The sequence below is a fragment of the Nyctereutes procyonoides genome, unplaced genomic scaffold, assembly GCF_905146905.1.
Source record: "Nyctereutes procyonoides isolate TBG_1078 unplaced genomic scaffold, NYPRO_anot_genome, whole genome shotgun sequence".
Classification (NCBI taxonomy): Eukaryota; Metazoa; Chordata; class Mammalia; order Carnivora; family Canidae; genus Nyctereutes; species Nyctereutes procyonoides.
The window spans coordinates 908,302-932,139 of NW_026575030.1; the positions used below are offsets into that span (position 1 = coordinate 908,302).

General features: G+C 35.4%; 1 protein-coding gene across 3 annotated transcripts in view; it reads right to left on the bottom strand.

The window, feature by feature from the left end:
- RAB3GAP1 (RAB3 GTPase activating protein catalytic subunit 1) overlaps positions 1–23,838 on the bottom strand; it is a 97,151-nt gene that overhangs the window by 23,432 nt on the left and 49,881 nt on the right. For all 3 annotated transcript variants that reach the window (XM_055316179.1, XM_055316180.1, XM_055316181.1), the window contains 9 exons: positions 19,712–19,780; positions 17,899–17,972; positions 15,671–15,763; positions 15,052–15,221; positions 12,717–12,806; positions 10,804–10,976; positions 9,537–9,591; positions 8,930–9,289; positions 2,145–2,282 (listed from right to left, as the gene is read on the bottom strand). In XM_055316179.1, coding sequence (XP_055172154.1) covers positions 2,145–2,282; positions 8,930–9,289; positions 9,537–9,591; positions 10,804–10,976; positions 12,717–12,806; positions 15,052–15,221; positions 15,671–15,763; positions 17,899–17,972; positions 19,712–19,780 — 1,222 coding nt within the window. The remainder of the gene's footprint in view (positions 1–2,144; positions 2,283–8,929; positions 9,290–9,536; positions 9,592–10,803; positions 10,977–12,716; positions 12,807–15,051; positions 15,222–15,670; positions 15,764–17,898; positions 17,973–19,711; positions 19,781–23,838) is intronic.

The window sequence follows — 23,838 nt, forward strand, 5'->3', positions numbered from 1 at the left end:
ATACTGAACTCCTGTACCACAGAAGTTTAAAAAAAAAAAAAAAAAAAAACCTTTCCTACAAAAATTCTTCCTTCTGCCTAGGCATACTGTACCAGACTGAACATACAGCTACCAGGAGAGGGTCAAGGCTCACTTCAGCTATGGCTTATCTTCTTTCTACCATTACAAGAATGTACTCCAAGGGCATGCTCAAGAACAGGCCCTATCCTTCTGGAATTCCGAGTTGTCGGTACCGCAGTACATATCAGCACTCATCCAAAGCTTTGCAGACTCTCCTAAGGCCCCTAACAACAAATCAGCCCTATATAAAAGGGAAAGGCAACCATGTTTATTTTTTTTTTTTGCATGTTTATTTTAGAGTGACTGTATTTCCTTAAATATATTAACTGATTCACACACAGGCAGAGGCAGATGTATAAGCTGGTTATTTGAAATACAATCTTCTCATTAAAACAATGTTTTAAGGGGATCCCAGGGTGGCTCAGTGGTTTAGCGCCTGCCTTTGGCCCAGGGCGCGATCCTGGAGTCCCGGGATCAAGTCCCGCGTCAGGCTCCTGGCATGGAGCCTGCTTCTCCCTCCTCCTGTGTCTCTGCCTCTCTATGTCTATCATAAATAAATAAATATTAAAAAAAAAACCAATGTTTTAAGAGATCTGTAGGTACTCAAGTTAGTCTAAAAAGAGTCTAATGAACCCAATTTTGCTGAGGTAGTGTTGGAATTATACAGAACCTTCCCATGAGGAGCCAAAATGTTTCTATAAGGAAAACTTTTACAGTTCCAATTTGTAATTTCCTCTGCTGTCTCTGTAAAGAATGCTGTAGCAGGACAGGGATAGATAAATAAGAAGGCAGTTAGAGGTCAGGTAGGAATACAGCTGCTGCAGAGGTCCCACTATGCATATACACCCTTTTCTACCTTTTTGATTTAACACATGCCCTGAGAGCCAACTGTCTTCTCTTTAACCACTATACCAACTATCTGTTTTAAAACAATATGTCTCTCTTTCTTGTCTCATGGCAGAACAAAATTCATAGGCTTCCCGTATCTTTTTAGTCTCTATGAAAAACATGTACCTACCTCTCAAGAGATTTACTGAAGACACTTTTTTCTTTTGGTAAAGATGGGGGAAATAAGCAGAGAATAAAAGCATTTCCTTTTACTGTCACTAAAATCTGCTAACAGGGAAGATAAAAGTGACATAGGTTTTCACAGGGTATTGATATTGAAAAAATCAAACTCAGGCTGGCATAGAGCACAAAAGCAGGACTGACTGGAGGCTATGGGTATGGGGAGATGGAGGCCATCACAGGTAGCAGCAGGTCAAGGAGGAAAATGTGGGCATGGGAGACAGTTCAGAGTAGCAGCAAGAGGCACAAGGAAGGCCGACTACCTACTTGGTTGTTTTGTGGTTGTTGTTTTTAATATACATGGCTTTACCTCATCTTTCAAGAATAAGTAATTTGAAAATAAAAGACTTTTCTTCATCTCTGGGTTTTTAAGCTAATAAGCTAAATGTCACCATTCTCTGAATCCTCTATGTTCTAATACAGGCCTTATAATTAAAGTTAAATGTTCTTCTCCGGGTAGCAAATGCCTACTCATCCTAAATGGTGATTCTTCTGAGAAACCTTCCATGACCCACACAGCATACTCAGTCACCTTTTTGACATTGCCTTCACAAGTGAACTCATCACATAATTATTTACCTATCCCCCTCCAAAACCTCAATAGACTATAATTGAGGATAAACATTGTATTTCCTACTTATCTAATCACAGTGCAAGTCACAGAGTAGGCAATCAAAAGGTTTGTTGAATGACACAGCTTATGTCAAATCCTAAGGGTTTCCTAAAAGCCACAGCTTAAACACACACAAAAGAGAGAAACATCCCAATGCATATACAGAAATGATTCAATTCTCAACTTTCAACTACTATTCAAAGATTGTTCCTTTCTTTTAAATTAAGAAGCAAGTCTGACTATGACCTTTAGGAGATAAATGTAGGTTGTTGTAACTACTGAGAAACCAAAACGTTTAATAAAAAAGACATTCAGGCCTTCACACCACTTTAGAGAGTGACTTTCACAGCTTCATCCCAGAATAGCTCAAAATAGACTCCCAAACTCTGACAGTGTGACCCACCTTAAAAGATTCCATATCTGAGAGCAGACAGGCACTCTGCATGCGTGCTCGGAGGTGAGCCCCTTCTGCTGATGTACCCAATTTAGCTAGAACCTCCGACTGCTCTTCTAGCAGATCTTCTGTCATAGGTGCTGGTTCCTATGAAGCACAAAAGGACAAAGCTCATGAACAGCTTTTTTGTTTTTTTTAGAAAAAGCAGAAGTATAAAAATAGGAATGAAGACAACAATTATACCAGCTCTAGCAGTCACAAGATCTATATTTTTAAAAATTCAAAGAAATTCACCAGTCTTTTGGAATCTACATACAAAATTAACAAATTAATAATAAATATGACTCTCAGCATCCCCCTCCCCACAATTAACATTATGTTTCCCTTGATAAGGATTAATAAAAGACAGAGGAATTTGGGTACACTGAACATTTTCCAGCCTATTAATGATAAGAAGGGAAGTCCTAATGATATGTTTATATATGCCATCATTAGTTACAACCATGTTTTTACTGTAACTCACAAAAGGAAAAAACTGATAAATATGAAAATTAAAATAAAGGCAAATTAATTGAATTTCAACTAAAAGACCCCAAATAATTAAGTTTTATGTTGGAAAAGCTGCTTTTGAGTTCAGGTTCCAAAGATACTCTAATTATTAATTCCCACCAGAGGTTTTTGGATTTTTAATAATCAGAGATATTATAGATGTTAATGGTAACCCCAGATAAAAAAGAAGCTAAGGCAAATCTAAAGGAAGATATAACTGTAGAATCATTATGAGAGTGACAGAAAACATTCCAAACTGTTCAAAGGGGCTTAGGAAAGTTCTCTAAGAATTGATTCCATTCAATTTTATATTTGAAATGAAGCACTCAACAATCTAGAGACTAACCAAAGAAAGCTTGCCTGCTTCATTGTTAAAGCCAAAAAAAAAACAAAAACAAAAACAAAAACAAAAACAACAACAACCATGGACTTTTCTATTCCTAGATAATAAGATAAAGCCCAGAAGAAGTGTTTAGTGCATCTTGCCAATAAATACTTTCCTTCTAGATTTTAAGAACTATAAAGCAGAGTTTTATAGCCTCAGCACTACTGACATTTTAGACTGGATAATTCTTTGCGGTGGGCTGTCCTATGCACTGTAGGATGTTTAACAGTGTCTATGGCCTCTACCTATTATATGCCTATAGCACTACTCCACCTCATGACAATAAAAAATGTTCCCAGGCATCACCAAACATTCCTGGGGGCAAAAAATCACTCCCTAGTTGAGAACCACTGTCGTTAAGATAAATAATTTTCACAAATAACCTGTCAAAAATAAAGTAGGAGCATGGTAAAGCTAAGATATTCAAAACACAGAGCAACAAACAAAAAAACGTAACTTTCTATCATCTTCATTTTTGTAACAAATCTAAACGGGGCACTTTCACACACTGCTGAAGAGAATATAATGTATAAGCTTTTCTAGATGACAATCTGGGAATCAATATTGGCATTTATGATCATGCCCTCTGACCCAATCATCTACTTCTAGAAATAGCACTATAGCATTACTTAGAATGTGTGAGAATTGGAAAGACTTGAATGTATAGTGATAGGAAAATTGTTTAATACAGGAAAAATGGAAAGGAACTGCTCTAATAGTGATTATCTGTAGATTATGGAATTACGAGTTTTTGTTTCCTTTTCTGTACAATGAACATGCATCAAGCTTAAAGTCTCACACTGATAGAGTTGAATAACAGTAAGGCAATATGACACAATAGTTAAGAGCTTGGGCTCTAGAAACAAGGTGTGTGTTTGAATCCCAGCTCTGTGTCTTTGGGCGCACAAACTTTCTGTGACTCTTTCTTGTCAAGAAAAAAGTCCTGGCACATACTCAGTAAATGCTAGCAATTAGAGACAAAATATTTAGGTTTAAATTATAAGCTTCACACTGATATAAAAATATCACAAATTTAAAAATTAGATAAACCCCCAATAAAGAGGTGACAAGAGCAGAGGCCTTCAGTCTTTTCACTAGGAAGGAGCTACTTTTCATTTTCCTATAGCCTTGAAATCTCAGGATGACAGGAAAGGAACAGGACACTGAAAAGATACTGATAACCCTCCTACCTGGAAATCTCAGGCCAACTATAAGTAAAGAAGAATATGACTAAGAGGAATATAAGCAGCAAGTAGCCAAGGACCACACACTTTCAAAGCTACCACTTCTAAATATGCCCAAAGCTTTATCATATACATGATGCCATGTGATCACTGAGGTCAGAGTATTTTACAACTGATGAAACTGAGGTAAAGAGATAAGTGCCTTACTCAAAATCAAGTTGCAAAACTACCACATGTCAAACTGAAGAGAGAATCTCAAACATCTACCTGAAGCTGACTTTGAGAACTACTAGTTTGGTTCAATCTACTGGTTAAGGACTCTTGCTCTAACAGATTCTCCACAGGTTTCTCTTCTAGGCCTGGCTCTAGAAACACTAGGTAAAGTCTAAGCTTTTCCAAGACATAAATTCTAGATTGAACTAAGTTTACATGAAAGAAATATGAAACTGTTTAAATTCTTATGGAGCAAGGATCTACATAAAGTCTTATTTTTGTGTATATAAAGTGGGCAATTGATTAATGGCACATTTTAAGCTAACTTCTAACGTGTGAAATTTTAAGTGTTTCAACTGGAATCATTTTGAATTCCAACCATTTTATTTAAGTACATATACATAATACAATGGAATATTACTCAGCCATTAGAAACGACAAATACCCACCATTTGCTTCAACGTGGATGGAACTGGAGGGTATTATGCTGAGTGAAGTAAGTCAATCGGAGAAGGACAAACAGTGTATGTTCTCATTCATTTGGGGAATATGAATAATAGTGAAAGGGAATATAAGGGAAGGGAGAAGAAATGTGTGGGAAATATCAGAAAGGGAGACAGAACATAAAGACTCCTAACTCTGGGAAATGAACTAGGGGTGGTGGAAGGGGAGGAGGGCAGGGGGTGGGGGTGAATGGGTGACGGGCACTGAGGGGGACACTTGACGGAATGAGCACTGGGTGTTATTCTGTATGTTGGTAAATTGAACACCAATAAAAATTAATCTATTAAAAAAAAGTACATATACAATGATTACAATTCAAGTATGATTAACTTTAATGAAAGTAAAATAGACTAAAAATCTGCCTGATTTGTCTAAATGTAAGATATAAAAATGAATTTTTAAATACATAGGATGCATGCTGAGAAAAAAATAACTTTAAATTATTCAAGATTTAGGGATCCCTGGGTGGCGCAGCGATTTGGCGCCTGCCTTTGGCCCAGGGCGCGATCCTGGAGACCCGGGATCAAATCCCACGTCGGGCTCCCGGTGCATGGAGCCTGCTTCTCCCTCTGCCTGTGTCTCTGCCTCTCTCTCTGTATGACTATCGTAAATTAAAAAAAAAAAAAAAAAAAAGAACTACTAAAAAAAAAAATTATTCAAGATTTAGATAATAAATTTGAATGTAGAAAATGAAGCATCTAAAATGAATGAGGTGGGGGCACCTGGGTGGCTCAGTGGTTGAGCGTCTGACTTTTGCTCAAGGCATGATACCAAGTTCCTGCTTCTCCCTTTGCCTATGTCTCTCTCTGTCTCTCATGAATAAATAAAATCTTTTAAAAATAAAAAAATATATAAAATAAAATGAAAGAGGTTTGTATAGCTTTTTGAAAAAAAATAAAGCTTGAGCTTCCAGAATAACTTTCTTGAACTCTTCATTAACCCAATCAAACCAAGACAACATATATGCAACTAGTAATCTAAAAATAATGAATACTGTTAATTAAAACTTGAAAAAAGGGCAGCCCGGGTGGCTCAGTAGTTTAATGCTGCCTTCGGCCCAGGGCATGATCCTGGAGTCCCAGGATCGAGTCTCATGTCGGGCTCCCTGTATGGAGCCTGCTTCTCTCTCTCCCTGTGTCTCTGCCTCTCCGTGTCGCTCATGAGTAAATAAATAAAATCTTAAAACACACACACACACACACACACACAAAAGAAAATGAGTGCCTAAGTTCACCAAAAGATACTTGCAAGAATGCTCATATATGTGTAATAGCTCAAACTATAAACAATTCAAATTCCATTAGCAGGTGAATTGATAAGCAAATTGTGGCATTTCACATCAAAGGAGTAAAAAATACACAAATAAGATTTATATAACAACATGGATGAATCTCACATATGGTAGTTTAAAAAGCTCAGTGCAAGAGAAGGAAATGTAGGATTCCATTTATACACCAAAGAGTAAGCAGAATATAATTTCCTTAATTCCATAATTCCAAAACTAATCTATGGTGAAAAAAGTTAGAAAAAAAGTTACCTGGAGGGGAGTATTGGGCTATGCTATCCAATACACCTGGCTATTTAGATTTAAATGAATCTATTAAAAGAAGAAATTCAGTTCCTCAGTTGCATTAGCCACATTTCAAGCACTCAATGGCCACAAATGGGTAATGGCTATAATACTGGACTGGAGAGAGAAAACGTTCATTTCTATTTCACAACAAGTTCTATTGATCAGTACTGTTCTAGGATGATGGGAATTTTCCATACCTTGACCTAGATGGTAGCTACCTGAATTTTTAAATATGAGAAAACTCACCAAGCTGTATACTTAAGATCTGTGCACTTTATAGTTTAAAAATCAATAAACAAGCAAATAAATGTCTTTTAAATGACTAGAAGAAAACATGTACAATATATATAACAAACATGTATTTATACCTAAAATATGAAGGACTAATATTAATCAAGAAGAACAGGTCAGTAAGCTAAAGGAAAAATGATAAGCAAGTCAAAGAAAAAATACCCAATAAACATACTGAATGATGCTTAAGTTCATCAAAAATCAGGGAAAACAATCTAAGACACTGAGATACTACTTTTGTCCATATATTGATAAAAATGTATATGACTGATAATATCCAATTGTTTATAAAAAATTAAATATGAATATAAGTTCCATGAGTGTAAGACCTTACCATCTGCTTTACTGCTAAATTCCCAAGTTCTAGATCAGTGATTGGCATACATTAGGCACTCAAGGCAGACTTGTGTGAAGAAGAAAGTGAGAAAGGAAAGCTAAGTACAGTATTCCCTTATTCCTATATATTCAACCACTGACCAGAAGGTAAAATAGGTGCAGCTTTTGTGAACAGGAATTTTGTACATCTGCTTATCCAGCAAATCCATTTCTTACTTTCTTAAGAAACATTCAAATGTGAACACACAATATGCGAAAAACTACAAGAATTTATACTGTAGCGTGTAATAGCAAACACTAGCAAATGACATATACTGTGCATTAAGAAGGGAATGGTTAAATAAACTATGGCTCTTCTATGACATAGAATGTAAGATAGCAATTAAAAAGGAATAAAGTAGGAATCCCTGGGTGGCCAGCGGTTTAGCACCTGCCTTTGGCCCAGGGCGCCATCCTGGAGACCTGGGATCGAATCCCACATCGGGCTCCCGGTACATGGAGCCTGCTTCTCCCTCTGCCTGTGTCTCTGCCCCTCTCTCTCTCTGTGTGTGACTATCATAAATAAATAAAAATTAAAAAAAAAAGGAATAAAGTAGATCTACATGTAATGTCATAGAAAGATCTCCAAGACATCATAGTTAAACAAGCTGTACACCAATGCACAAATTTAAAAACAAACAGAGACTCCTAGTGGCACAGTCAGTTGAGCTTCCAACTCTTGGTTTCAGCTCTGGTTGTGACCTCAAGGTCGTGGGACTGAGCTGAGTGAGTAAAGCCTGCTTAAGACTCTCCCTCCTTCTGCCCATCCCCACCATGCTCTCTCTCTCTAAAATAAATAAAATCTTAAACAAAAAACCAAAAATCTACAAAACTATGTATCATATGTATATACATGTATGAACATCAATGTACAGTAACAGACATAAGAAAATATAACCCAAATCAATCACAATGATGATTACCTTTAGAAATGAGAGTTGAATTAGTGGACAGTGGCTTTTACTTTTTTTAGACTGAATTTTTCACAATAAAACATATTCACATATTACTTATGCAAAAACAACCCAACAAAACTACTGCTCTTCCTTAGGTGTCAAGTTGTTGATGTTCTCTTTCCTAATGGTGTAAACTGGTTTCCAACCATATCTTTGAACAGATAAAACTAATATAAATTAAAGAATTTTTACTTTTATTCTTTCTCTATTTTTGGATTTTGTCTTTTAAACAGCTGTGTACTCGCCACTCATTTTAAGAAATAACAGATCACCTTAACCATGATGAACTACTATCTACCAAAACTTCAAAACATTTCTCAATTTCAGAAAAGAAATACTTGAAAGACCCAATAGTTTATTTATATTACAAATCTCAGATCTTTGAACATAGGTTATTTAAAGAATTACTCCTACCCAAAGCAATTGTTTCCTACTAGAATGAAGATATAATAAACAACAAAATAAAAACAACTAAAACCTGGGGCACCTGGGTGGCTCAGTGGTTGACCATCATCTATCTGCCTTTGGCTCAGGTCATGATCTCGGAATCCTAGGATCGAGTCCTATATTGACTGAAAAATATATTTGCTGTTGAAGGACTCAGAAGATAAAATAAATTTTGGTGTTTTAGTTTTATTTGCTAAAAACTAAGAAGCTTCTCCCCCAACCTGTGTTTCTGCCTCTGTGTGTCTCATGAATAAATAAATAAAATATTTTTTAAAAACCCAAACAACTAAAACTTAAAGAGCCAGTTGATATCCTACCTGGGTCACTGGAATGTAGAGAGGTTCTCCATTATGTAGCAGTGTGAGTTTTCCATGCTGATGTAGTCGTCCTTCTGGTTTTAAACTTGCCACCTCCTTAGGTCCTCCTTTCTTGCCACTCTCTTGTCCATTTCCCTTAAGTTCTTCGGTATCACTTAGGCATTCAAAAAATTCTTCTTCACTGTCACTCCAAGAATCCCAAGATTTTCCTACCTCTCCCTTTTCCTTATCCATGTCTTTTAGATTATCTGGCCCCAGCTGGTCTCCAGCTTTTCCAGTATCCCCTGAGTATATTTCTGAAGTATTTGTTTTTCTCCCCTCATCACGGGCCTTCTTTCTTTCAATACAACAATTTAGCATCTTAAGAAAAGAGAAGTAACATTTATATTTAAATTAGTTACAGTAAAGTAAAAATCTATCCACCTCTTCAATATTTAATTTGCCTTGTCCACCCCCTTCCCTGGACGCTGTTGTGAATGACAGTGACCACAAGTAAACTACAGCAGCACGATGAGAATAGCCTATAATCCATTATTACATTTAGTATTAGAATAAACTCCCATTAAATTGAAACCTTATTTAGATACTGTCATTGGGAAATCCTTACCTGTAGTTTCTGATGTAGTAAACAACATCTTAGGTCTGGGGGTCCACTTGTTAATCTATCAAATAAAGTAGTGGGAAAGTTTTAGTAAAATGGCTTCAGATATGCAAATCTCTTATGCTACCATAAATTTTAGCCGTTTGATAAGAAATCAAATCTAGATTTCAACATATAAGATAACTGAGATGGAGCAAATAAAACTAAAACACCAAAATTTGTTTTATCTTCCAAGTCCATCAATAGCAAATATATTTTTTAAAGTATAATAGGAAACTAGTAATAGCTCTCAGGTTAACAGAACTTAAAATGAAAAAAATGTCCCTAAATCCAACCCTGGAAGTAGCTAGCATACAGTATTTCATATCATACAAAACAGATTAGATTACATACTCAGTTCTCAATTATTATAGTGAATTCTCAATATAAAAAAACATTATTTCCACCTCTCTTTTGCCAAGGGGAGCCTGACATGCCTCTAGTCCTAAACCACTGAATTCCCCAAAATCAGCCAAAAGACAATCCAGCTAAGCAGAGACTGGCAAATGACATAAAAGTAAATATTTTTGGCTCAATCACCATTTTATATTACTTGTATCATAATTCTGCTTTAGTATATGTAGATCAGCAGTAACCCAGGAAATATTGAAATATATGGTAACTAAACTCTTCTATTTCATTAAGTGAAACGTCAACATACATTCTACAAAAAAAAAAATTACAAGTAATATTGAATATCTGAATTTATAAACTCTAAAAATGTTTTCTCTTCAACTATAAAAAATTTACGTTCACTACAGAAGGCTCAGAAAATATACAAATGTATAAAGAACAAAATAAAAATATAAATTCACACACGTCAAATGTTAACATTTGGCTTTATTTCTTCCCAATTATTTTTCTATAAATATAGATCAGTAAAACTGAAAGCACTTGTTATACACAACATTCTACTTACTCCAAATATTATGATCATTTTTTTGTTATTAAAGATTCTTGAAAAAAGAAAAAACTTGTAAAAAAATCTGTAACTTTCACTGTGGACATATATCATGATTGATGTCATTCTTTTATGTTTGGTACTTAGGTTGCTTCACTTTTTTTCCCCTATTATAAATCTGCTACAATGAACACTCTGAATATAAATCATGCCCAAAGTTTCTTACCACTTTCTTAGGGCAGAATTCTTTGAAGAGGAGAATTAATGGGTCAAAAGACTAATTATGCTAACAAACAAAAACCTACATATACAAACAGAAATTGAAATTATTACCCTGGAATGAGAAAGTTGTTTTCCCATCTGAAACGCATTTCAAGAACAAATTCCTGCCAGAGATGTGCCACTCCTTTCAACCCTCCATGGTAGAAATTGATCATACAAAGACACAAAGCCAATTTGTATGTTAAACTGTCAGATGGTGCAGATTTGAACTGATTGTAGAGATTCTGAATTTAACAAAGCAAAAACAAAGCAAAACTTGTTAATAACATATTTACAGGTATAATCAATAATTGTGTGGAGGAATTTTAATACTAAAATTAACCTATCCTTCCAAACCAACTTTTATCAAATGTCTAATACATTACTGCCTAAATTGTTCTTAGGTAGCCCCATGTTTTCAAAATATCTGCAAGGATCAAAAAACTGAGGCTATAGTTTAGAAAACTTAAAGTTAGAACTTTCAATTTCTTCTGTGGAATCTTCAAGATGTACTCCAAATGTGTTGTTTTAAAAAACTTTTCAGGGGATCCCTGGGTGGCTCAGCGGTTTAGCGCCACCTTCAGCTCAGGGCATGACTCCAGAGTCCTGGGATCGAATCCCGCATCAGGCTCCTGGTATGGAGCCTGCTTCTCCCTCTGCATGTGTCTCTGCCTCTCTCTCTCTCTCTCTCTCTCTCTCTCTCTCTCTCTCTCTGTCTCATGAATAAATAAATAAAACCTTTAAAAAAATAAGTAAATAAAAATAAATAAATAAATAAAATAAACTTTTCATTAGGGGCACCTGTGTGGCTCAGTCAGCTAAGCAGCTGCCTTCAGCTCGGATCATGATCTCAGGGTTCTAAAATCAACCCCCCACATTGGGGTCCCTGCTCAATGGGGAGTCAGTTTCTTCCTCTGCTGCTCCCCTTGCTTGTGCTCACTCTCTCAAATAAATAAGGTCTTTAAAAGATAAAAATTTTCAATTATAAATAAGTATACACTTATCAAAATTAGAAACATAAAATTAGAACTGTATAAACTGAAAATATATAGCTTCTGCTTTTCCTCATTTCATGAAATCCCACTTCCCAACAGTAACTACTGAAAATAGTTGATTTATCTCTGTCTTTTAAAAATCTCATTTCTCAATTTGTTAAAGACTTGGATAAGGAATACATGAAAATTTTACTTCATTTTACACATTTTACACTTCATTAAAGTTTTCCAGTCACTGTCTAGTTTTGAAACAGAGAAGAATCTATTGCAAAACATCAATCTGATAATTTTACAGAAAGCCTAAAATGAGGGAAATCCTACAATCATGCACAATATACCTACTTTTTCACTGTTTCCAGAAAAGTTCTTGCTACCCAAAATACATATAATTGACTAGGTACAACAGGTCATATAATTTGAGTGGAGGCCATGAGCTCTACTCAAATTTTCATAAGGTGATTTTTAAAGTAAAAAGATCCTTGGGGCACCTGGGTGGCTCAGTCGGTAAAAGGCCAACTCTTGATTTTTTGACTTCAGGGTCCTAGGCTGAAGCCTTACATAGGGCTCCATGCTCAGCAGAAAGTCTGACTGAGGATTCTCTCTTCCTCTGTCCCCCACTGTCCCCCCCCTCCAGCCCCATTCACAAGAGTGTGTACAAAGGCTCTCTCTCAAATATATTTTTTAAATAAAATAAAAAATTTAAAAGGTCCTTATGCTACTAAACTAGCAATACAGCAACCCCTTAGATTCAATGCATTTTGGGATGCCTGGGTGGCTCAGCAGTTGAGCATCTGCCTTTGGCTCAGGTCGTGAACTCACAGTCATGGGATCGAGTCCCACATCAGGTTCCTTGCATGGAGCCTGCTTCTCCCTCTGTCTCTGTCTCTGCTGCTCTCTCTCTCTGTTCTTCTCATAAATAAATAAAATCTTTAAAAAAATAAAAATAAATTCAAAGCATTTTAAATATCTTAATATTAAACTCCAACTTACATATTCTTCACTCTCTGATAGAGGATTATTGCTGTCTGTGGAAGAACTTCCATCTAACGGTTTCTCAGAAGCAGCATCAGGGAATAAGAACTTAGAGACAAGAAAAAAAATAACCACATTTCAATCAAATTTCCTACTTTGTTATTTATAACTCATATAAACTCCATTTTTTAATGGTTTTGCTATTAAAACAGTGGAAATGTGCTTATTATACTGGCCAGTTGGCCAATAAAATATCAAACATTTTGTTTTTCTCTGGAAATAGTTTCATTGATTTTAGAAATCGGAGATTTTTCTTAAAACCAGCTGGTTTTGTAAGCTAACCAATGTAAAAGCAAAACCTCTTCACTATGATCCAAGGTCATTAAATTTCTAAGTATCAGACAAGGCAAGAGAAAAATTTTAAACACCCATATGTTACAAGGCTCTATCAAGTTATACAGTCCACAGGTTTTCATATAAAAAATATTAAGAATATGACATTTAAGACAGTAACTTTATAATACCCCTAGAAGGTGGGAAGTAGTCTAAATCTGTAATGACTAGTTTATCTTTTCTACATGGTTTCTGTTTATTATGTGTTTGTAGTAATGTTAAAAGAAGAAAAAATTCAGTGCATATGACAACCGAGCTATACAACTAGAATAAAATCTCTAAAGATATATATTAAGAAGGGGCCTTTCCCAGGGCGCCTGGGTGGCTCAGTCGGTTAATTATCTGACTCTTAATCTCAGTTCAGGTCTTTTTTTTTTTTTTTTTAATTTTTATTTATTTATGATAGTCAGAGAGAGAGAGAGAGAGAGGGGGGCAGAGACATAGGCAGAGGGAGAAGCAGGCTCCATGCACCGGAAGCCCGATGTGGGATTCGATCCCGGGTCTCCAGGATCGCGCCCTGGGCCAAAGACAGGCGCCAAACCGCTGCGCCACCCAGGGATCCCTCAGTTCAGGTCTTGACCTCTATCTTGGTTGTGGGTCAGGCCCTGCATTGGGGCCTGAAGAAATAAAAAAAAAAGAAGGGGCCTTCTCTTGCAGAAATTTATTCTTGGAGCACCTGGGTGGCCCAGTGGTTGTCTGCCTTCTGGCATGGGTTATGATCCCAGTGTCCTGGGATCAAGACCCACATCAGATTCCCTCCAGAGAGCCTATTTCTCCCTCTGACTGTGTCTCTACCTCTCTGGGTCTCTCATGAATAAATAAATAAAATCTTAAAAAAAAAAAAAAAAAGACATTTATTCTCAGTCCTTTTATCACTCTTCTTCCTAAGTGTTTTGTGGTACTACTGACTTGTGATTCCTTTTACCATGCATACTTTGCCACATGTTACAGAACATGCACAGGACATTTTTTCAAATTTAGAGGAACTACTCTGTACCACCTCCCACAACTAGGTACGTTTACAAACAATATACTAATCTAAAAACCACTGTATAAGGCAACTATTACTGCCTCCTTACAGATATACAAGCTGAAAATCTGATTCTTTTTCAGTTTAATGCCTGGGGTGAAATTAACTTCAAGTTGCAAGTCCAGTATTCTTTTCACTGCACTACTCAAAGGTTGTTCCCAAGATTATCTGAATGCATGAATCGCCAGAAATATGATTATAACTACAATTATAGTAAGAACAGCTATCATTTATCAGAGACCTATTATTATATGCCAGGCAGATGACAAAACTGAAATTAAGTGACTTACTCAATAATATAATATAGTAAGGATTAACCCTCGTGTATGTGGTTCCCAGGCTGGGCTTGTTCCATCATTCTATACCTAGGAGACACCTTAGCTCCTTCTAATACTTACTATAAAACCTTCCCTAGACTTTTGTGAAATGAAGTTTTCAAAAATACAGTTCTGATGTTGACCTTCTGCTCAAAATAATATTAAACTGCAAGATGAAGCCCAGTGTTTCAGCATAGCAGGTTACTTGCTACCTCTCCAGCCTTGTCTCCGGCCACTCCCTGGGAAGCACTGTACAATATACCAAATATGTTCTCTCATAGCTCTGCTGTTCCTGTTTCTAAAACCTCTTCAAGATGCAACTCAAGTACCCCTCTTTATGACACCCTCCCTGATCCCCAGTGCCTAGATAGAGAGATGCACCCTCTGCTGTGTTCTCACAGCCAACTTGCCAGACTTCTCCCTTGCAACATGGTATTGTAACTACAGTTTCCTTTCCTTCTTTCCATTAAGCTAGTGGGAATTCTCTGAACATGAAGACTTTGTTTTACTTATTTTATATTCCCAATCCAGTGCTTGCCACATAGAAGGCACTAAACAGATAATGAATAAATGAGTATGCATACAGACATAAAAAGACACTACATTTAGTTACCAACAGAATAGTATTGAGGACATCATTATTCAGTGGTGACTCTTCTACACCTCTGTGTTTTCGTATTTTCTTCTTTGCAGTGTGTACCATATTTGAAACTGATAATTTATGAATTGGAACTGGTGCTGGCTCTGTCAACTTTGACAAAGCATGAGTTATATCAGCAATTTCTATAAAAAGAATAGAAACGAATACAAATTACATCACCAACCTTAAAGTGAGGAGTAAACCACTGATCGTGTAAAATATTTTAGTCACTCTTTTCACTAGTGTTACATGGTCTCAGAACTATAAAATTTTAATACATACATTCAGCTTTACATGCATTCATAATGACAAAGGTATAACACAAATTATTTTTCTCTAGAAGTTCAAAAATAAACCTCTAAAACCCCACTTTTCAAAATATCTTACATTTTTGGTAAAAAGAATGTATTAAATGTGCTTAGTATTTTAAGCTCAGGGTATAGCCAGAAAAGAGATGGTAGCAGTCTAGTCTATCAAAATTTGCTTTTCCAACTTAATTCAACTGTGAAAATAGATGAAAAGTTACTGGAAAAATTCCCCCAAAAAGGGTTAGACATTTGAGAGTAACTTAAAAAAAAGGAAAGTAGGTCACCTCTCCCTTCTTCCTCAAATGTGGATCGACCAAGAATCTCATCAGTTGACTCCTTTCGACGGCAAATTTTAAAAAATTCAGTGACAAAATCACCTAAATAAAAAAAAAAATGTTACTCATTTTTGACACTTAACTAAAAGACATCAGTCCTACAAACTAAAGTACACTTCTTTTCATAAAAGCTATAAATAAGATATAGTAGAAAAAGAAACCACTCAGTTTTTCTACCCAAGACAAAAATTAATCCTATTACAAAGGTAGCCTTGTTCTTCCCTTCTCTCCATGTCCCAGGATATTAAAAAATTTTTTTTCCTAGGATTCCTTCTAGAATGAAAGGAAAACTAACTGTACCTTGTAATATTAAGCACTATGTGCCTAAAGAAGACTAATATCTGTTCTCAATGAGCTGCAGAAGTAACAAGAATATTACTATATGCGCACAGTGCCACCCTAACTGCCACCCTTCTAGAATTGAGTCCATTAAAAAAAAAATTAAATTAAAAAGAAATTCTGAAGACATATTTCTGGAGGATTAAGAATCATGTAACATAAAGTTATGTTAGCTTCAGCTGCATATTAATGGTATGCTTCATGTCATCATAAGGGGAAAAGGTTTGATATCTTCTAAAGAACTGCAATGAGATGTTTATAGAAAAATAAAGTTTAGGAGGAACTATCAGTACTAAAATTATTAGATAATACAAGAGAGCAAGTACATCTAAGTTTTAGAATTCATCAAGTAGTTCTGAATAAATCTAGAACACTTTCTGGACTTCTTCGGAAAAGTAAGATAATCCTGTAATTCAATCAAATAAATTACATGACTCTAGTTAATTATATATGACTACAGCATCCTTTAATATATAAGCATAAAAAGTCAAAAGAGATAGGGTGGGATCATGGAACAGTAACTTAAAATGAGAGTACTTCAAACTCTTAGGTCCTCTGCAATTATCATGGAAATCCGTAGATGAGGGACAATAAGGAACTAGAAATCAATTTAATAATTTAATAAATCAATGATTAAGCAAAAACTATTGAGCATTTACTATATGATAGACATCGTATTAAATGTGATATACAAACATACACATAATCTCATTTGATCATCTCAATAACTATGTATATACTATTTTTGTCTCTATTTTACGGAGACTTGAAGAAATTAACGAAACTTGTTCAAACTGGCAGACCTAAGATTTAAAATAAGGTCCAACCAATTCTCAAACTCCTTATACCAACCCTCTACTTTTCTGTCTAATACCCAAGACAAATTCACCAATGGCAGGAATTTTACCTTATACATCTTTGTATTCACTATTATGTAGTTAGCAAAAAATGTTAATCAGCATTTAATGAATAGCATATGACAAATTTTAAAGAACCCAAGAAAATAATACTTTAGAGAAACACATGGTGACTGTCATCAATAAATATTCAGTAACTCCATTAGCTGAATGATAATGTATCCTATGGAGTGAAAGCGGCTTGTATGAAAACAGAAATGAAATATGGTCATATGTACTAAATATGAGAGAAAAAGATGGAAAGACACACTGAGGTGCTGGGTTCAGAGACTTCATGAAAGAGATACATCTACACAAATGATAAAAGAAAGATAATGCCAGACAAGGGATACAATATTATCTAAAAGGCAAATTAACATTTTCAAAGTATTTCTATTTGTGGTATTTCACTTGATTCCTTAAACCTCTTTCCCTCTATCAGAAAATAGGTTTGGAGATGTGGTACAACTCTACAGGCCTCTAATTAGACTGTCAAAATCAGTGTTCTTCTCATCATATATCACAGGTCCAGAGCATGGCAAAAGGCAGAAGCTAACCAACTAATAACAAGAATGGAAGACACAAACTGCCATAAGAAGAAAAGAGAATAACATAAAAAAAGCTTTGGAAGAATAAAACTCAGATCATGAGAAAATATGCAAGAATCCTGAGGTATAGACCACTTAAAACTAAAAGATAAGCAAGAAATCCTGGCAGTGCTATTCAAGACTTACTAGGATTCACTGTTCTTGGGAAAGATTTCCTTGTTAATGGTATTAACCAAGAAGATCACAAATGTAAAAAAAAATCAAAATGTACCCTTCTGATAGGTGAAATAAAGTATAAAGAATACATTCACAGTCTTCCTAATCTGGAACATGGGCATATTGGTGGGGAAAGAACATAAATTCAGGAAAGGAATGTAATGTAAGCATGTCTTACCCAGCAAACACTGAGGATTATCAGCTTTTCGAACTCTAACAGACCAATGGGGAGCCTGAATAGGATCCAAATCACTAAAATGAAGAACAATAAACATAAGATCCTAATTACGACAAACTGCAACTCATTAACTTATCAAAATACAATCTAGTTAATTACATGAAGGACAAGCAATCCATTTTGCCTCCCTTAAACTTATAGTTACTCAAAAATAAGGCCATGTGGTTAAATTAAAAAAAAAAAAAAAACAAATATCGATCAATGGATCTTAAGAAATCAAAGTTTACAGACAAAAATGTACAAAAGAAAACCCACAAGCAAAACAGAATAATCAAAACAAATATAAAAATTATAGATCTGAACAGGCAATGTACACTGATAATCTAATAAAACAAATAATTTTAAAATAAAAAAGAAATGAGAAACAAGTAGTATGCACAATGATCTTAATTGTTTTTTTATAGCACTAATAGTAAAAGCAGACTACAAAATTTGCACAAGATCAAATTTGCCCTATTTTCTCAGTTAAGTAGATTATTATGTATCCATTTAATGGAATATTATGCAGCAATTTAAAAAATAACATAGATCTATATTTATTGGCATTAAATATGTAAAGATATATACTAAATAAGTATATAAATTTAAACTTTAAAAAGATACTTTCCCATGCAAATATTGACTCATGTTGTACATGTGAAACTAATGTTATGTGCCAATTATATCTCAATTTAAAAAAAACAAGGATACACCTCAAAATGCTATTTTTCAAGTAACAGGATTGCACGTAGTCCTTATTTTCTTCTTAATATACATCTAAATTATCTGATTAAGAAAGCTCATGTTACTTTTACCACCAGCAAAAACAACCCATTTATTTTAATTACAACAAAAAAAAAAAAGTATCCTACTTCTCACTATTCTACATCATGCATGAGAAGGTACTAAAATGGTGTTCCTCTTTCTCCACATTCTTCCTAAATAATATTTGCCATAATTTTTGAGTTATTTCCATTGCACAGGAGTACATGACTGGGACATTTTGTAATTTATGACATTTAATGTTCAAATATGACTCCAACATGTTCTAAAGACCATGACTTCTTCAAAGTAATTCATGAAATACTTCTAACTAGCTAAGAAAAGTTCAACAGAATTATGCACAAATCTCTGCTTAGAGGATCTGCTCAGAGACATCTTTGCTAAAACAAAAGTAAGACTCATATTGTTCAGGGTAAGGGGGGTTGGTTAAATAGGTGATGGGGATTAAGGCATGCACTTGTGATAAGCACAGGATCCTATATGGAAGTGCAGAATTACTATGTTGTATATCTGAAATTATATTACACTGTATGTTAACTAACTGGAATTAAAATACCAACTTAGGGATCCCTGGGTGGCGCAGCGGTTTAGCGCCTGCCTTTGGCCCAGGGCGCGATCCTGGAGACCCGGGATCGAATCCCACGTCGGGCTCCCGGTGCATGGAGCCTGCTTCTCCCTCTGCCTATGTCTCTGCCTCTCTCTCTCTCTCTATCATAAATAAGTAAAAATTAAAAAAATAATAATAATAATAAAATAAAATACCAACTTAAAAAAAGAGAGATCATTCATTAACCCCAAACTAAAGATCATACCCACAAGGTCAGCAGCTTATAACACATCTCTAATACATATTTAATCAGTCTAAAAAGCAATCTTTAAAAGTAGAAAAATCAACCAATCAGAAAACTGATAAAAAGTTGCTAACCACTCAGCGGTTCATTTATTCTACTGAAATGTTTGAATCTCAATATGCTACTCTTAACATACTTACGAATAAACATCATTATCCACAATGATACCTTCAGTCAGGTGAGGCCATGTAGTTGCTAAATGGAGTTCACTAAAATAAAACATAAAACATATCCAAAAGCTCTAATATTGTATGTATATCCTCTGACTTAGCAATTCTACTTCTAGAAATGTATTATAATAACCAGAAATGTATATGCAAGTATGTTAAAACTCATGCTGTTTATAATACAGTAAAACAGGAGACAATTAGTTTTATTAGCAAATGGTAGCACACCTATATGAAGTTAATGTCTTGCATACATTAAAAACACATGCTATCCACATAATAGCCCAAAACTGTAAATAACCCAAATATCGATCAATGGATAAAGTGTGGAAATAACCATATAATGGCATATTATACACCAATAAAAAGCAGTGAAATATTGACTCATGCTACAATACAGATGAACCTCAAAAACATTTTGCTAAGTGAAAGAAGACACAAAAGGCCACACGCTGCATAACACAATTCAAACACAATGTCTGGAACAGGCAGATCCATAAGGAAAGAAGGTTTAGTATTTGCCTAGCTAGAGGGCCTCGGGAGATCACAGGGATGATAGCTGAGAGGTAAAGGGTTTCTTTTGGGGATGATGAAAGTGTTGTGGAATTAGAAAGAGATGTTGGTTGCACAACTTTGGAAACACTAAAAACCACTGAACCGAACACATTGTATGGTGAGTATAATGGTACATGAATTATATCTCAATTTTGAAAAATTGAGATAGATCAGAGGTTAGCAAATGTTTTCTAACAAAAGCTCACAGAGTAAATATTTAGGCTTTGGGGACCAAGTAGTCTCTGTTACAATCTTGTCTTTTCTTTTAAAACCCGAAAAAATGCAAAAGTGATTCTAAGCTCACTGGGCATACAAAAATAGGCTACTGGCCAGATTCAGTCCACAGGTCATAATTTGTTGACCTCTTAATATAGATAAATATTAAGTTTCAAAATGTTTTCATGTAAAATAAAGCAAGACACAAAACATATACAGGATGACATATATTTATAAAATATATAAACATACTGCACACAAAGAGTTATCATAGCAGGTCTGATACTTAGAAAAGGACTACCTGCAAGGTTCACCTTTGGCTTGCCATCTGGGACCTTGAATTTCATGGGGTTCCTATCATTCCTTGATAGGAGTGGCTCACTGTGCCTAAACTACTAGTGCAAACAATATGGTTTATGCTGAATACCTGTTTCCTTCTAGTACTGGACAGGGTGCCTATGTCACCAGCCCCAGATAAACACACCATGCACTGAGTCTCTAGTAAGCTTCCCTGGGAGAGAGCCTTTCATACATGTTTTCAGAATTCATTGCTGGGAGAATTAAGTGTGTCCTGAGTGACTACACTGAGAAAGGAAGCTAATCCCTGGCTTACTATGGACGTATGTGCCTTTTCCCTTAGCTGATTTTTACACTGTATCCCTTCAATGTAATATACCATAGTCATGAGCACAGTAAATGGTGTGAATCCTCCTAGCAAACCACTGAACCCAAGAGTCTTGCAGAGACCAAGCTGTCATCAGTGACAGTCTATGGGATTGTAAACTTAGTGAATATTCTTTTTCTTGTAGAGATTTTGAACCCACTTCTTGGAGAGTAAAGAAGACAAAAGAGTCAATTACTTAATTTCTCTGATTTTTAGGGTACTCAACTGGCAACTCCAGCCTGCTCTACATTTTAGAATTACTGTGTTAACAGGGCCAGAATCTACAATATAGTACAACCGTAATTAATAACCGGACAACTAGCCACCCTGGGCTCAAGCCTATTTTCTGAGCTGGGTCCTATAATGGTCCCTCTGTGTTACCAAATACCTCTTGAGTAAGTTGATTTTTTGTTTGAATTAGTCAGAATTGACTACTACAGTTTACAACTAAGGAACTTGACTAGCAAACATGATTTTTGCCTCTTTTTACATTTTCTAAAGTTTCCTTACTTAGCATAAATTCATTACTCTAATAGAACAAATTTTTTAGGTAAAAAAATGGCTAGACAGTATGTGATATTAAAGGACATGAATGATGACAAGCTTAAAACTCTAAGCTCTGAAATACCTATAGGTATTAACCTCAGATTCAGTCCCTAAGCTTTTATGACTATGTTCTCTCCTCATCCATAACTATAGAACAATTTCTTTGACAAAGAGAAGACACTGAAAAATGCCTCATTTCCTCTTCTATCACCAAAGATTCCTTTTCAAAACTACAGTGCATGCCCACAGCATTTGTTAATCACCATGTAATTTATATAATCTACCATATACACCATCTCATTCCCAGATTATTTTTGTATTTTTCTTCAATCATCTATTTCTCTGATTCCTCATCATGATTTAGAATTAGGAAATATTAATAACTAATTCCTTCACATTTCTATTACCAGGTCAATTTCATTTTCTCTCTCTCAAACTTTTTGGGACACCTGGGTAGCTCAGTGGTTGAGCATCTGCCTTCAGCTCAGGTCATGATCCTGAGGTCCTGGGATCAGGCTCCCCGCTGGGAGCCTGCTTCTCCCTCTGCCTATGTCTCTGCCTCTCTCTCTCTGTGTGTCTCTCATGAATAAATAAAATCTTTAAAAAAATAAAAAAATAAAATTTTCCCTAAGCAAAATCTAATGAATGAACCAGTTGGAGGGCCACAAATATACCATTTCTCTCCCTTATTTACTATGCCATGATGGCCACCTTCTTTTCCTTTGGGAAACTCGCCCAATTCTTCATGTATCAAGGCTCTTCATTCCATCTGCAATGGTCATTTTCTCTTTCTCTCTCTCTCTCTCTCTCTCTCTCTCTCTCCCTCCCTCCCTCCCTCCCTCCCTCACTGCCTGGCTAAATCCTCCCTAACTGAGATATTTCCTTTGAGAACACTTTCCTAATGCATCCCAATCCAAACTAGTTTCTCATTTTACTGTTATTACAGCCTATATATTTCCTTCAAATTACCCCCAGTCTGTAACTGTACCTTTATTTAGGTGATTATTTTGTCCATTTCTTTCAATCAGACTGTAAATACCAAGAAGCCAGAAAATGTTTTATTTAGTTCTGAATCTTCTTATTTCAGCATAGTGCCTGCCTGTCCTGGCACATATAATAAATAAGTATCAACTACAAAAGATACTTATTTTATCTTTCCCTCCAGTGATTTTAAGTTAAAAGTATTATTAGTTCTACCTCTACATTAGAGTATTAAGAATGTACATATGTGCCTTTCTGGAAGTGATAATCTCCCCATGACAACATACTACTTGCAAAGAACTACCTTCATCCCTCCCTGGAAGAGAAGAGGAAGCACAAGAAGTGTCTGGTGCAGAATCCCAATTCCTACTTTATAAACCTGAAGTACCCACGATGCTACAAAATCACCACCATCTTTAGACATGCACAGTTTTGTGCGTTGGCTGCTCCACTGTCGTTTGCCAGACTACAAGAGTTTTTAAAAGCAAGGCTTACAGAAGGATGCTCTCCTACAGACAGAAACAGCACTAAAAGCACCCTGAATCAAGATGAGTGGGAAACCATCCCAATAAACACATTCTGGATACATGCATGCATAGACACACACACACACACGGTATGGATGTGTGCGTATATGGTTTTTAATTAACCAAATAGTTTAACTAAAATAAGAGTTTTAAAATCAGCATTACTAATGTTTTCCAAATATTTTGCTCTCAGTAATTAAATTTTCCAAGCCTTACATTTTCTTATAAAGCAAAATTTTCTTAAAGTTCAGTAGCTCTTCTAGAAAAGCAGTTAGGTAACCTAAGAGGTCTGACTTAAGTCTCTATTTGTACATTTGGAAAAAGTGGTCAGGAAAAACGTAAACATTTGTTAATTCTCTGTGATGAATACATGAAAGTTTGTTACATAGGACATTCTCTGTGCTTTTCAATATTTAAATGTCTCCCAAAAAGTAGGCCAAGAATCACTTCTATAAAGAATACTCAATAAATGGCATTATACACATTTTCTTTATTATTTCAAAGCCTATTTCCAAATTACAGAGTAATAAAAAAATAGATGGACAGATGGTTAGGTGTAGGTCTGCTTCTGGTACTATACTCATTCCAGAAGGCTACAGTATTACAAAGCA